This window comes from Myiozetetes cayanensis, unplaced genomic scaffold, assembly GCF_022539395.1.
Source record: "Myiozetetes cayanensis isolate MyiCay16 unplaced genomic scaffold, myiCay2020 scf9, whole genome shotgun sequence".
Lineage (NCBI taxonomy): Eukaryota > Metazoa > Chordata > Aves > Passeriformes > Tyrannidae > Myiozetetes > Myiozetetes cayanensis.
Genome location: NW_026088185.1, coordinates 27387230 through 27403304, shown reverse-complemented (window position 1 = coordinate 27403304; position 16075 = coordinate 27387230). Strand labels below are relative to the sequence as shown.

At 42.1% G+C, this 16075-nt stretch overlaps 1 protein-coding gene across 2 annotated transcripts in view; it reads left to right on the top strand.

The window, feature by feature from the left end:
• The window catches only part of HSPBAP1 (HSPB1 associated protein 1), a 37485-nt gene extending 21826 nt beyond the window's left edge, over nucleotides 1–15659 (top strand). For both annotated transcript variants that reach the window (XM_050339631.1, XM_050339632.1), the window contains 5 exons: nucleotides 325–461; nucleotides 3641–3812; nucleotides 11007–11090; nucleotides 13993–14103; nucleotides 14313–15659. In XM_050339631.1, coding sequence (XP_050195588.1) covers nucleotides 325–461; nucleotides 3641–3812; nucleotides 11007–11090; nucleotides 13993–14103; nucleotides 14313–14870 — 1062 coding nt within the window. In that variant the 3' untranslated portion in view covers nucleotides 14871–15659. The remainder of the gene's footprint in view (nucleotides 1–324; nucleotides 462–3640; nucleotides 3813–11006; nucleotides 11091–13992; nucleotides 14104–14312) is intronic.
• The last annotated feature ends 416 nt before the right edge of the window (nucleotides 15660–16075 follow it).

The following is a 16075-nucleotide window of genomic DNA, read 5'->3' as shown; positions in this document are numbered from 1 at the left end:
ATGTGGCCGTGAGCATTTGGGCAGTCCTTCTGTAGAGCAAAAGGTAACTTGAGTGATGTGAAAGGGAGGGATGAGAACTGGAGACAGAGATCTGGGAGGTTGTATACTCAGAAGAAGAAAGTCAGAAGAAGAAATACTGCTGGAAAGGATCATTTTGGAGTAAGGGGCACAGGCCATGCGTGCTCCAGAACCCCACCAAGGATCGATAGCTGCAGTGGATAAAGAGTGACCGAGCAGTGGAAGGAGAAGATGGGAGACTGAGAAGTGAGGGTAGGACAGGAATCAGTTCAACAGCTTACATATGTAACCTTTTTGTTGCTGTAGGATATAAGGTGGTCTGACTTTGGTTTTCCTGGAAGAAGTGGAAAAGAGAGCACGCTTTGGATTGGTTCTGAAGGAGCAAACACCCCTTGCCATTTGGACTCCTATGGCTGCAACTTAGTGTTGCAAGTAGAAGGAAGGTAACAAGTGCATATACATACAGCAAATATAGGGGAGAGTTACACTGTGCTTAAAGCTAGTTTTGGAATCTTTGAGTATTAACTCTAGATCCTGATTATTTTAGTTGTCTGAGCTCTCAGTGATTGAAGAGCATCATAACTGTTCCACAGGAAATGGCAGAACTTCAGGGGGTTTGAGTTTGGCTGGGTCATGGAGCTAACACAATTTTATTTTCTGATCCGTGTGTTATGTGGTTCAATAATAAACATTTTATTCCTAGTAGTTATGAATTCAGGAATTTGGAATTAGGAGATAAAGAGGTAAAAATAAAAAGCCCCGAAACAAAATAGAAATAAAGTCCTTTAGACTTTTACAATATTCTCTGTGCAAGAGCCTCTAATAGCCTGCTAGAATTAATTTAAAAGCAGAACATCAGGATGGAAACAGCCAGCTGTGAGCAGAGTTGAAAGGGACATTTGAGGCTCCAAACTCGTGTGGAAGCATGTGACTTTGTTGCTTTATCTTTCTGCCTGTTTGCATGCTGGGGTTTTTTTCCTTTTTTTTTATTCGATTCTTTGCATATTGGCCTCAGGCTTCTTCTTTTTTTTTTTTTTTTTTTTTTTTTTTTTTTTTTTTTTTTGTTATCTATTATTGCTAGAGTAGTGCTAGGGTAACAAAAATGTTGTACAAATTTTTTTAGGTTTGATACTACGGAGTGGAAGGAGTAAATTGCTGGTGGGATTTCAATGAGATTAATTATTCTGACATTTTATAGAACAGTAAAATCACAGTGGTGGTGGTGTGATTAAGGTGAAGGATTGGAATTCAGGTGTGCTGGCTTCTAGCTGGGCAGTGCCACAGGTTGAATGGCTTTAAGGCCTCAAGGAAATCAATTAGTCATCATCTTATCTCTAAGAAGGGTAACTCTGTTTAGCTCCCAGTTGGGTTTTCATTCACATTGTTAAACAGCCCTGAGATCCTTGGGTGGATGTGCAGCAGAGACACTCCAGAAGCTTCCTTGCACTGTGCTGCAGCCAGTCCTGTACACACTTCAGATCTCATCAGTAAGCACTGTGCATTGAGGTCCAGACACTGGAGTGTATTCAGGAGCCAGAAGTCTCATTGAAAACCATGAGATTTAAATGCCTAAATATCTTCTAAGGATCCACCTAAATACTGGGTGTACAAAATAAGTACAGTGATCTAGCAAACGTGATACCTGCCAAGCCTCTTTGATCTCTACCTTCAGGTGTTGAACTCCAGCCAGCATTCCAGCATCACGTAAAAGTTTTGTCTGCCTTCCCAAGACACTTCCTCCTCCTTTAGTAGAACAAAATCCTTGTTCCTCTCAGGGAAAGAAGCAAAGCCTTTGCACGGCCTGAAAAGACAAAGTTGTTTTCCTCTTCAAGAGCAAAGCCTTTAAATAGATTGCAAATTTCCACAAGCTTGTGAATCGTGTGCTCTTCTTCAGAGCAGAAAGATTCCCTTTTGAGACTCACAAACAAGACAAGCTTTGTAAAAGAATATAAGCTTATGCTAAACTTAAATAGATTTGCCTTTGCAGGAAAGCCAGGGACGACTCCTTAGCCCTTTGTTGCTATCTTGAATTTCCTCCTTGCATCCCTCGGGCTTCTTAATTTTTTGCTTCATGATATTGCTTTGTCATGAGCCTGCAGGATTAACCCTGAGCCTCCTAACCTAGTCATTCTCTGCCCCTTCAGAGGATTTAGCTTGGAGGGCAAAATAAAGTTGCAATAAGGCTTGAGTTTCAGAAGAACTGTTTTTGTGCTTGTACCCAGCAGTAGTTTTGGTAATTACCAAGAAACTTCAGCAGCCCATGGCACTTCCATCTGTGCTGGTCTCTCCAGTTCTGGCTATCCTGCTATTCCTATCTCTTCTGTTCCTGTCTCTTCTGGTTTTGTGCCATTTGGTTGCTTTTCTCCTATTTTCAGATCTGTGACTTAGAACTGACAACCAGAAGCAGTAGACAAAAAGCAAGAAGTGAATATCAAGGAAAAGGAACAAAAAGAAAAGCTCTTGCTAGAGTCCAAAACAAAGAGGAGAGCTGCACAAGTTGTCCAATTGGGCTGTAAAGTGCCACCTTTACCTTTCCATTGCTTAGTGTATGCACCTCTTAAATGTGATAAATTCTCTCTTTGTGTATTCCTTCTGGTTTTTTCTATCACCTAAAGTACCGCCATATAAAACTTCCATTTCTAAATAACATATGTACCCACTAAGATATTTCATTTATAGTACCCATAAAACTGGCACCACCAGTTCTGGCATATTCTTTTTTTTCTCTTTGATCTGGTCTATGTAAGTGAAATAGAGACATTAAGCCCTGAGGACAAGGTCTGTGCCTCAGCTCTGCTTGGCCCTGCACTGTGGTGCATTCACATGATTTTTTGGGCACATAGAGAGCAACCTGGCACAGGAGTGCCCCCAGACAAGGAACAGAACAACCCTGTTGTGCTCCATCTGGGCATTTAGTCACACCAGTAAGTTCTTAAACCCAGTGGCCCACGCAAGCCACATTTTCATCATGTGGTACTAATAACACAAAAAATTCAGATGTTTCAGGATGCTTATGTCTGTGGATGTGTCTGGGTTTTATTTATGCCATCTTTGGCATGGGAGCATTAAGGTGATTTTTACTGAGAATGAAGGGTTTGTGACCAACAGCCTCGTAAGTACTCCAGCTGATAATAGGAAACAGAAGATCATGCCCATAACTTTTTACTGTTGCCATCCTAAACACACAATGCCCTTCTTTCAAAACAAACATAGATTCTGAAAGCCATTCATCCACTGCAAAAAAATACATTGTCTCTAACTAAACTATTTCCTCTAGTTTATAGAGCAATTTTTAATTCTCTGAGCATCTGTAAATGCTGCATGTGAAAGGCAGGAAGGAGAAACCAGATGGGAGAGCTTTTTTTTTAAAATTTTATTTTATCTGCCTTTTAGAAATAATTGGTGAGAAGCTGTAAATCTTTTCAGTTAAAAAATTAAAAAGTGGAATATTTTAAAAACACTTACAGGAGACAGCCTGTAAGCACTGCCTGTGTTCTCACTGCGTAGGAGATTCACACAGCGAAGGCAGATTTATGTTTTATTGAAAACCTTGCTACTGCCTTTAGTTCTTTGCTGTAAGTGACATGCACTGAATACATTTTTATCTTCTCTCTATTTCCAGGAAGAGATGGCACCTCTTCCCACCTGGTGACACCAGTTTCCTTTATCCTACCAGGATCCCTTATGAGGAATCCAGCATATTCAGCAAAGTCAACGTTGCCAACCCGGATCTGAAACGTTTTCCCAAGTTTAGGAACTCAACAGCCCATGTTGTCACACTCAGTCCAGGACAGGTACCATTTACATAAGAGCTTTACATTACTTTATATTCCTGTAAGTCATTTAACTGGCTAATTAAGGGCTAGAAAATCTTATCAAATTGACCGTGGAATTTCTCTTTTCCTTCACTCTGCACTCAGACTTGACACATTTCTCTCAGCACAGGAATTTTCTTTGCTGACAGTTGTTTTACTAGACTTTTTTGTACAAAAACTGCAAACATTTGGAGAAGCAGTTGAATCAACTGCTTAATTCCACCATCACAGTTCTTGCAACCACCTCCAATCTGTCTGCTTTAGAACTTTCTTGAACTCTGACACCGTTATTTTGCATAAAATGTATTTGATTAATGAGTATGTAGAGCCAGCAAAGGAGCTCATACTTTGGTAGTGAATAGTCTTCACATGTTCCTTTAATAAATACTTCAGTATTTATTAAAGGAACTTGCATTTTGAGTGCACAGCATCCAGAGGTTTCATGGTGCTTTACAGGGATGTGAGGATATTATTAATCCTGTTTTACTGAGAAAGTTCAGTTATAAGTGCCTGGTTTACAGTCACACAGGCAGTCAGCAGCAGTGTGAGAGGAGGGCTCAGGACTCCTAATTCCTAGGCTCCTGCCGTAAGTAGCGTCCTTCTTTATTTAATCAACATGGTCTGTATTTGAAGTCTGAATTACCCTTTTTCATTTGTTCAGCCATGCATGTCCTTGTAACGCACTGCTGCACATCTCAAGCTGTCAGGCCTTTCCAAAGGAATTTTGCAATGTTCGTTGCTCCGACCGCTTCACACGGTGGAGCTGCCGCTTCCAGAGCCCTCTCACCATTCTCCTACCAGATGTTGTCACCTCTTCTGACCTGCCAGCTCAACAACTTGTGTGAGCGTTCCCCAGTCCCTACTGGCAAACCCAGCTGCCTTCAACAATTGAAGGAATGGATCTTTGCTCATCCAGTTAATTTTGAGGAGGCAGAGTGAGGAGCACTCCCGTAAACTGGTGAGATGGCAGGCTGAAGCAGGATAGTAGTTTCCAACAAGAGAATGAATCCTATCAACTGGGAAGTGTATGTTCTGCAGTTGGTACAGATGTAAATGAGGAATCTGTGATCAACCTTCATTGTTTGCACTACATTAGCTCCTACTCGTACTCCTAAAGCAAATGATTAGTTTTGCATTCAGCACTTCATAAGGTTGCATCATTCAATAATTTAAAGCGCAAAGAACCAATTTTTAGCATTGATAAAAATGCAACATCCATTCAGCACTGCATTATCCCTGGCCCCCAACACTATTTCAATTTATAATCTCCTTTGCAATGATCAAGTGCTGTAGTGAACCTTTAATATGATCTTAATTTTAATTAGGCTTAAAGCAATTACAAATTAATCTTGCTAGGAATAAAGTTCTTGAGCCAGCTCAGTAATACAATTTATCTGCATTTTCATGAAGGGGATACTTTCTGGATTTTAGGGTGGAGGGAGGGGAGTAATGTAGAAGCAATGATGGAGCAGTGAGGTATTGCCTTCATGCGGCTTCTCCTCCAGAAGCTTATGGGGCAGGTGGCTGGGGACTGCTGCTATTTAATGGAGAGGAAAGGAATGACCTAGAAGAACTCCTTTGTTAACAAGAGAGAGAATCCCTAAATAATAACAGTCTTGATATGTGCTTTACAGTGGTTTTCATGTAGAATTAATACATTCACTGCAGAATTTGTGGGCTGCCTTATTTTGTGATAGTATGTAGAATCTCCACTCTTTCTCAGAGGCTAACCCAGGACATTTTGGATTATTGTAACAATAAAGGGTTGAAACAATAAAGACAAAGGTGTTCTTAGGTATTCAGGAGAGCAGCTGCATGTAGGGTGAGTGCAGCTTTGAATATCAAAAACTTAATGTGTCTAATGCCACCTTCTGGTCGGTGTTTGCTACAAGCCATTTTTCTACACCCATTCTGCCTAAAGCAGAATTCCTTCATATAACATTGTACCAATGCACAATGCATACTTTAATTGCATCCTTTGTGCCCTTCCACTGTATTCTTCGGAGCTGAACCTCTATTATGAATTTTAGTAGTTGAGTGAGACTTGAGGTTTTATAAGGCTTCATCCTGTACCTGACCAGTGCCTGTCGGCTACATTTCCACAGAGGTCTCACCACAACTTGTGGTTATACATCAGTGATCTGTTCTCAAACAAATTAGGGAAACATTTCGATATCAAGCTTACTCAAACAGGCAGCTGAGTAGGCTTGCAGCAGTACCTGACTACATCCACAAAGTTACAGGCTCAAGTTGTGTCACACCAATGGGGCTCCTTATAAATATTCGGACCTGGCAACCTGTGTGGTTGCAAGGTTCAGTGCTAAGTAGGAAGTTGACTAAATTCTGCAACATTTCTGATGACTCCTTGATTCTTTTCACAAATATACAAATGCTGCCTAAAAGACCACAGATGGGGCAAAATATGTCTGTTCTAGAACCTTCTACCCTGTGCTCTGGGACAAGTGTTAAGAGAGTTAGGGTAGGATCTTCCACTCTCAACTTAAAACCCCCTTCAGGACAGGTGCCCTGCATGCCATCAGTGCGAAGAACCTGGCGCCTCTGCAAGGCAATTCATCCTTCCTGTCTTATACAATTACAGTCCTGCAGGAACATTCATCCCATCTTGTCCTTCAGCCCAGGCTATAAAAGGAGCCTACGCACATAGATGCTTAACTTTTTTGATGATTAAAAATAGGAGAGTTGAACACCACCTGAGAAGGCTACAAAAAACTGAGATGCTATACAAGTATGAAATCATTGATCATTCTTTCCTCTGCCCTGCTTCTCGCTAGCTTCTTGCTTCCTTCCTGCTCTCTAATGTAATTGCTTTTAATCCCTCTCGCTGTTAATCCATACCCACATAACTAGACAACGGTAAAAAGCCTAGAAAGTGAATTTAAACTTATCTGAAGGTAGGCATGTAAGGCTCCACATGCCTGCCCTCCTGATGGAGAGCAAGCAGCTTGGACACTGGGCTCCCATGAGCAACACCATTGTCTCTCACACTGCCCCAGACAGGAGCCCCTAAACTGTTTGCTGTTTAGAGGCAGCACTCAGCTCCCCTGTGTCCTGGCCCTGTGCCCCAGGTGCAGCCTGAAGCCAGAGGAGCTGCAGTGCAGGAGTGCAAGGAAAGGCCTGACTGAACTAGTCTTAGGGTCTCATTGAGCCTGAGAAGGATGCTGCCTTCCAGCCTTGAAAAATATTGTCACAATGTGGGAAATACTGATTTTAGAAAAAGATCAACGTTACTGTGTACTGTCTCTCACTGTGGTCTGGTGCTCAGAAGCTCTCCTCCCCTGCTTTTGCTTATCTGCTTTTTTGAAAGTCTAGAGAGACACATCTTGAACTCAGTCTTTGTCCATAAATACAGTTGTCACTCAGTCTCTACAAGGTTTTCTCTTTCTGTGCTCCTGCTGTGGCATCTAACACAGCACAGGATCCTGCTCAGCAACAGAGCTCCCAACAGCACAAATAAACCTCTGACTTCTAACCCAACAGTGAGCAAGCAGAAATCTTCATGAGGTCAGGGAGGGATTTCCCTGTGTGCCACCTTTAAAGAAAAGGGTTGAGAACTTCAGATTGGGCTTCAAGTGGGGAACAGCAGTACAGTCTGAATAGCCAAGAAAAATATAATTGATAACAAAGAAGAAAAGTGCTGTAGCAAGTCAAGAAGCTTTTTAAAAAGCAGTGAAATGTTCCAGCTCCAAGTATACAAAATACTTTTAAAAGGTTATTTTAGTGAAGGAGGGTTCAGAGTTGTCCACAGCATTATGCGTAGTAGATGGTTGATAATTCTGTTTTGGGAAGGAATAAAGAATTTTCATTTGAAAGACTCCAAATGAAAGTCTCCCAAACTTTCATTTGGCCCCAAGTCACCCCATAGAGAAGGCAGACAATCTAACCCAACCCTGAGACACAAGAACTATCATCTTCATCACAGAAGAAGCAGAAAAGTCCAGGAGCTGAATTTACACTAGGATTGGTGATAAAAACACCACTCAGCCTGTAACACATAGAGAGAACCCCTTGAGCACCCCAAAAGCCAGGCAATCCAGAGGTAAAAGCTGCAAGTTCCTAACTCCTCACCCTCTTCCCTGAGCTTCCCTCAGTCTCTCTCTGGGATTGCCATGGACAAGGAATCTAACAGCCCCATTCCCTCCCTCTTCGCTGTGGTTTTCCCAGGGGTTCTCTCTGCATTTCTGACATCAGTGGCCCTTGGAGCTCAATTTCAGTGGGTGGGAAGACACCAGCTCAGGAGGGAGGAGGGAGGCAGGGTAAGGAGCACCTTACTAAGACTAGGACAGCCAGGCACCAGCAGGGACAGGGCATAGGCTGGGATAGCAGCACTCCCACAGAGTCCCTGGGTGGTGCTTCCACAGAATTGACTCTGCTTGTATCCATTTCATTTTTCATTGCCATGGTTACAGGCAGCTCTGGGATTTCCTTGGGGTCCCCCCATGGCCCCACATCTTTATCTTCCATCACACTGGCTTCCTTTTCATGTGCGTTTACCTAAATACCTTTTTCTAATGAGCAGAAATTTCTTGGTATAATATTTCACTTCAGGGTATGCTCTCTTTTTGAAGCAATTCCACCTTTGCCCTACCTTTGCTCTGTATTGAGTTAATCATGTCCACTGAGAATTCAAGCCTGGTCTGTTCTCTGTGCTGTACAAGTCTTCAGCATTGCTCCACTTGCTCTCCCAAGTGTTCCCTTGGTTTCTTTCCTCCCATTACAGAATTTCATTTTATCTTTTCTGGGATTTCTGTCCTACTTTGACTTCATTTTCTATATTTGCCTATCACTAGCCTAAATATTAAAATTATCTGATTGGTTGCTGTTTAGATCAGTATCCTCCCAGCCTGCAAAGTTAGATATGTTCTGTAGAAAGCAGGCTACCACAGGATTCTGTCTCAGCTTACTCTGAGGTAGAAGAATCCTACTGTACTTCTCTCTTTGCTGGTTTTATTGTTTGTTTGTTTTATTGGGGTTTTTTGGTCTTTTGTTAGTTCTTCTTGCTTGCTGGATGTATTTTTTGGTTTTAATCACTTTTTTCCATTTCTTCATCTTCCTTAAAGTTTTAGTCCTTTTGCTTTTTGATAATTTCAATTTTCTTCCTGCTATAAATCCTTATTTTAACATGCATAAGCTTGCCCAAAAATAAGAGGGAGAGCAAATGTCTTTATGGAACCTCTTTTGCCTATTTGAGTCACAGCTTTGTAGCTCTTCTATAAATTGCATCAGCAAACAGTGCCAGCTGCAGAAAGGCACAACTTCGCAGTTATTACCCTCAACCTGCTGGCAAGTAAAATCTGATTAGTCTCTAGAAGACCAAGCTCTTCTTCCTTGGTTTGAAAACACAGGACACGTTGGGGGAATTGTATTTTCCTCCTGGCCGTACCTCTTCTTTCCAAAGCAATTCTGTATCCGATTCTCATGCCAGTCGTGTTGAGCCAGCACCTAATTTCCATCTTGTTTTTCTTACTGAAACATTCATACAGTTCCCTTAATTTGTCTCTCGCTTGTTTTCCCTTGCTACATAGTCCCTCTGTGCCATACCCCAGTTCCCTGGTGTCTTCATCCACTTCTCCAACAAGTTGCAAAACTCACTTTTCCTTCACAGGTCTCAGAGGACGAATCCTGTTGTTGCACACAGCCACTTGCAGGAGCTGTGCTTTCTTCTGCTGTAAAACAACGTTTTCTAGGCCTCATCATTACACATGGTCATTTGGAGGGCACCCAGATTCTTTAGCAGAGTTCAGTGTAAGATCCCTTATAGAGCTGATGAGCATTTGGGGTGTTTTTCGTTGTGATTTTGCAATCAGTGAAACACAGGCTAACACTTCCTAACAGATAATCCCATTGCTGCTAATGCAGCTGCACTTGTTTCTGTGATAAAAGCTCAACTCCGAAACCTGTTCAGTGTAGAAAACATGTTTTGGCTGCATCCTATGTAGGATTTCATACAGATGGCAGGAATAACTAATTAGTAATATTTTTAAAATAATGATCCTCCACTGTCTGTCTTCCTTCTCTGTTTTGTATGCTGCACTGGATTAAAGTACAATTTTTGAATGTTTTTGACCTTTAGAGAGCCACTGCTTTTTTTGTTTGACTTAAATTGAAGCCTGTGGAGAACATTGTGTCATCTGGCCCAAAAATGACTCTGTTCTGAGTGTCCTGTAAGTGCAGGACTAGAGCCACAATCATTGTTTCCTATACAGACATTTTCTCATTAGCCGTGTTTTGATATAATGAAGCACAGGGCTATCTGGGTAGCAGAACATTGTCCTAAGTAATTTGTGTCTACCAAGAAAAAGAATTGTCTGCAATACAGATACAGATCATTGCTTCACTTTCCCCATTCTGAAGTGTATATTTTTATCCATCTCTGACCATTTTTATTCCTTGTCAAAAAATATCTTTTATGCTTTTCTTGATAGCGCCGTGTTAATCTCATGTTCAGTAATCTGTAAAGCTTGTCCTCTATCATCAAAACAACATCAATGGCTTGTACCTCAGAAACTGTGGATTAGAATCAATTTTATGTCACAGCTATCATCCCGATGTAGTTATAAAGCTCTGATCTAAACTAGATTGTCCCAGAAATCATGGCACTTTCTTTTAAAAGCCTATCTACTAAAAGTGACAAATTTCATACTGGCGATTATGTACCAGAATTAAAGCTACATATTGTCAGTCACCCAAACGAGCATTAGGATACCTGCTCTTTGGGGAAACCAGCTGGCAGTCCTTCTAAAGGAACTGGAAAGTCTGCTCGGTTGGAGAGTCTACGAGAGAATTCCCGCTTGGCTGAGACTTTCTCTAAAGCCCTGATCCACTGCTGCTCCAGCTGCACCCCCTTTGTAGGGCTGGACTTTGCTTACCTACAGCAATTACAAGGTTACAGTCCTGCTGCACATGGGAAGGAGTTTGAATGAAAGGCACCTCTGGATCACATCCATTTCTTACACCATAGTATTGACACAGTGGGAAGAGAGAGTGGGCATTTCAGTCCTGCAAAAAGGCATTTCGAAGAAATAAATATATATGACCTCCCACCCCTATTTCCTTGCCTCATTCTGTCTCTGCATCCCACATGACCTATAATTAGGACACCTTGTCTTTCTTCAGCTTTCCCTTAGTACCCTAATGTGATGTCTTCAATTCCAGGTCCTGCTCGTTCCAAGGCACTGGTGGCACTATGTGGAATCCATTGATCCTGTCACTGTCAGCATAAACTCTTGGATTGAACTGGTATTTTCCTTTTTATGTCGTGGTGATGTAGCACTTCCATGTGTGCATGGCCTTCTGTCCCTTGCCTGCCAAGTTCAGCCCTATTAGCTGTGTTGTGTTCAGAGGCTGTCAAGAACCCTTATGGATACATTTTTTCCTGAAGAACCTTTCAAGGTTCCAGATCTGAAGACCCAATTCTGCAGAAATCATGTTTCAACAGCTTCACCTCAAGGACATGCTTACATGCAAAGCTAAATTACAATTTAAATCAGATTAATGTGATAGGAAGGGGGTGGAAGAGGATTTTGGAATTTTTGTTTCTCTGCGATAGTTTTGAATTGCCTGAAGTTGGATTTCTTCAAGTATGTAATTAATTTTCTTTTCCCCAGGCTCTCATTCTTCTTGCTCATCTTAACCAATATGTATGTGGTGGTTGCAGGGATATCATAGAATTGTAGAGTAGTTTGGGTTGGAAGGGACCTTTAAAGGTCATCTAGTCCAACCCCCCTACAGTGAGCACAAATATCTTCCATTAGATCATCTCAGTGCTCTAGAAGGTTTTTGGATTCAAATTACTTCATTATTAATCCTGGCTTAATATTAAAAAAAAGAAAAAAAAATCTTTTGAAATGGCCTGGGAAAGCTGGCCCACTAAAATACTCACTGCCTTTTTTTTTTTTCTACTTTAAAAAATTGTATTAGACTGGGAATCTGCAGGGAGAAGGAACACATGCATTCAGCGGCTGTTCAAAGACCACGCGACACATTTCTCATACCAGCATCAAACCAAACATTTGCAGAGCAGAGGAACTCACTTGGGTGTTTCCCTCACGGAGAAATTTTCCAGATGAAACTATGTATTTAGCAAATACAGCAGGCCCACAACCCATACTGAGGTCTTTCGTAGCCCTGAGTACAGTCAGGCTGTGTCCAGTGCCAGAGAAAGCACCAACTCTATTGCAGAGCAGCCATTTAAGCCTGCCTTAAATTTGAGCAGCCCTTGAGGTAATTCAGAAGAACTGGCTGTATGCCCTGGGCTTGCAAAGACCCTGATGTCAACACACACACTTGTACCCTGAGCTGTGCCTCACAGATTGTCCCTGCTGGAGCAGGTCAGGATGGATCACTTGTGCTCGGCTGGGAGCTCCCAGGTGCTGGGGTGGTGCCTTAGCTGCAGCATTTCTGGCTGTTCTTATGTGTTGCAAGGGAAAAAAAAAAAAAAAATCAGTGGAGCTAAACTCTATGGCCTTTCTGGTCATCAAGCTCTTGCAGAAGTCACCAAGATCCTGTTTTGGTGACAGCAAGAGTGTGTAGTTGTGTGAGTGGCATCATAAACAGGGGAGCATTTGCCAGATCTTACTAATGAACTACACCCCCTCCCCTCCCCAAATATCAGAAGCTGCCATAAGAAAATGTAGCTATTGCAGCCCAGGTGAAAGTTTCTTACAGAAATTATCTGTACAGCGGATGATGGCAGCACTGTTTGTTAGGTGCTGGGCAATCCATCTGTAAAAATAAAGTGTGACATGGATGCTGAAAGACAATATGAGAACATTTCCATTACCAAACCAAGCAGTTCTTGCTCACAGCTGTTACCAGCTGCTTTCATATTGACAGATGTGAATCACACCAACAATTATAGTCCCAGTGAAACCATTAATTATATTGGCAAGAGTTTAGAGTAGAAATTTAATTTGTTTTCTGCTGGATGTGAGCTACTCAAAGTATTCCTTGCTTCCTAACATACTGTCATGCAATCTGTACAGCCCTGTTACTCAGCAGGCCAGGATGAATACCAAGAATGCAATACCTTAAATAATTTCCACATGCAGATACCAAAGTCTGTGTTTTGGGACCTTGATATACAAGGTCATTAATAAGCCAAGCATCCAAAGCCACAAAATGCCAAGAGCACTTTCCTCTGCTTCTATCCCAAAATCAGCTCAGGGTTCCAGGCTGAATTAGAGCCTTCAGCACACACACTGGCAAGATGCACATGCTTGATGTGTTCCCTGAAACCACAGCTAGACTGATCAGTGCTGTGGATTGACCTGGTCCAAAACTCATATACCTAAGCATCTCGATTAAAGCAAATTTATGTATCCGCTTCTGGGCACTTGTCATTGAATTAACCAAACCACACCCATCTTGTTTGGAGAGTCTTCCGTTTCCTTCCACACACCCTTGCCTTCCATATACAAGAAACTCAAATGGGAAAGAAAGCTTAAAAAGTTTTGTTCTGCTATCCTAAATCAGCTAGTATCCAGCTGCCCAAGGGGAGGATAGAGAAAGTGAAGGCCTGAAAGAAACATCCTGCTGTTAACTTAGTTTTTAGTTTTGCAGGAGAGCTTTCAGGGGAAACATGTTTTTCCTTTTGCTGATGTCCAGAAGTGCAGAAGTATGTCAGCTGCTGTTACATGATAAAATATTTCATAAATTTTTTTAAGACTCACTTTTGTGCCTCTGTAGCCCATAGATAGCTGCTGCCTTCCTATAACATCCCGTGTGTTTTAACTACTTAAATTAGATATAATATGTAGATATAAAAAACGTGCTCTGCACTTCCATGGCCGTTCTAGTCCTAAAGAGCTCTGTAAATGCATACATTAATTAAATGCTAACATTGCATTGTAATTTCAAACACCAGATTCAATTAACAGAACACTAATGAGGGAAAAGGTTATATACACATACTAGAATCTGTTTTTTTCAAATTGTAGTTCAGATGAGCCTGTGCTATCGCCTGTGTTGGGGCTGTACACGGGAGCAGGAGCGTCAAAAGTCTGAAACCTTTCATTGACTTTGCATACCTGAGTACGGCTTTCAAACTAAGGCCATTCATGTTCTTCCCAAGTCCTTTCAGCTTTTTGCAGAGACCCAAGAGCTAATCTATCTCCTAAAACTTTCTATTCTCTTGAGGCAGGATGCAGATCATGAAGCCCGTGTAGAAGAGGCAATAACTCGAATGCTGGTATGTGCCATAAAATCAGCAGAAAATCCCAGTGATGGAGATCTCTGGCTAAATCCCACAGAGGTAAGCCCTCTATTGCTCCCATTATAGCAGCAATAACAAAGAATTACTGACATTTTGCTTAGCTCCCCCTGAGTCTTTCTGCTGCCTGAGAAAAAGAATTTTAAATTCCATCCCTTCATGTAGCAAAAGTAATTCATGGAAGATAATCACGCAGTGCTGAATTGAAACATGGCTCCTTTTAACTGAGTGTATCCTGGGTGTTTTCTTAGGTTGAGGCAACATCCCATGAAATCAATCTTCAGTACCTGAATCAAGCAGTGTCTGTGTATTTCAAGTGTCAGAAGACAAGTGTGTCAGCGCAGGCACATTCCAGCAGCGCTGCTGCAGAGCGAAGGACAGGCACCTCGTGCAAGAGGAAGAAAAGGGAAGTTGGCTCTGAGCCAGACGGCTGCAGATTACTAACCCATGGGTTTGACTTGTCAGCGTCTAAAGCAGAAGAGCTGCAGGAAATACCTTTTGGGCCTCACCTGATTCAAGTTTTGCCCCAGTCTCAAGAAATGGGCTCGATGGGTGCAGCTGCAGTTGAAAGTGATGGTAGAGACCTTCCTCGTGAAAATGAGGGAGAACATATTGGAAAATTACACCGCAGGAGGAAGCAGTTGGTAATGAGTAATGACTGTGAGATGCCTGCACATCAAATGGATTCAGACAGCAGTCCGTGCACCTCACAAACAGCCCTTTCTACCAATGATTTGCTGGACTGTTTGGTTAATCCACATGTCATCAATTTAGTGGCTCAGCTGCTGTTGGAGAGAACAGCGGTTTAACGCTGGAGTGTTTTATCATTGCTGAAACAAAGAAGTCAAACAGCAGCCTTGTTCTGGTGTTTAAGCTCTGTAATAATTGAATGTTTCGTTTCAAATAATTTTTAGGTACAGATAGACGCAGTTAATGGCTAAATGGCAGGTTGAATTTACGCTGAAAGAATAACTGGTTAGTGATGGCTGGGAAGAGAAAGGTGTGTTCAGTCAGAGAACTGCTCAGTGTTACGAGCAGAACAGAGCGTACGCAGTTCCACTCCCACCGTGCAGTGCCGAGGGGATCTTTACAGCGTTCTGCAGCTCTGAGCTGTGACACGTGTGGTTCGAAGACAGACGATAGCAGAGAGTGCTGGGACATTGCTACATAGCAGAGAGGGACCAAGAGTGGGAGCAGGTAGACTGACTGACTGTAGACTGCAGTCCTTGACCACATTTAAAGCAAAATGGTCAGTAAGTGATCGGTTGATCACATCAGAAATAATAAATTCAAAGAAACCTAAACCTCAGCCAAGGGGCAATGCACTCACTAATGCATCTACTTCCTCACTTCCACAAAATAACGTCAATTCTGTCACAAACCTCTAGGTTGGAGTGAGACAGAAGCTCTTAACAAGAAAGTCTTCAGCTAGTTCAGGAATTCTTCAGGCTGGGAGACAGGAGGCCATTGGGAAGTTACTGTTATTATTTAAAGCCAAATGTGCACTGTTCCCCATCTCTAAGGAGCAAAGTAAAGCAGCTGTGACCTTCTGTCTCTGTCCTACTCTTCACCATAACAATAAAAATGTAGTAATTTTTTTTCTTTTGGTTGTGAGTGGTTGCTGTACAAGACCATCCTTTCTTCAAAGTATAGTCGGTCTCGGATTTGTTTTTGAAGGCTGGGTCACTCTTCGATTAAAAAGTTATGGGCAAGAAGGTGGGTTAAGTCTGAAGCTGTGCATGGACACTTGAAAAATCTGGGAAGAAAGCTGATGGCATCTTCTGGGATGCTCTCACCACCTCTTGTTTCTGTTTGAGGTGGCAACAGAGAGTGGCATTTGCTTTAGCCTCAGTTTCAGAGGGTTCTTCAGGAACAGCTCCTGTGAAACCTTTTCTTTCAAAACTTCTCTTTGCTTATGTCTGCTAGCACCTACAAACCAGTTTCTATTATCAAGCTGTTTCCACATTTGTGACCCTGCACCACCAGCCCTCTGGCTGGTATTTCCTTTGTCCAG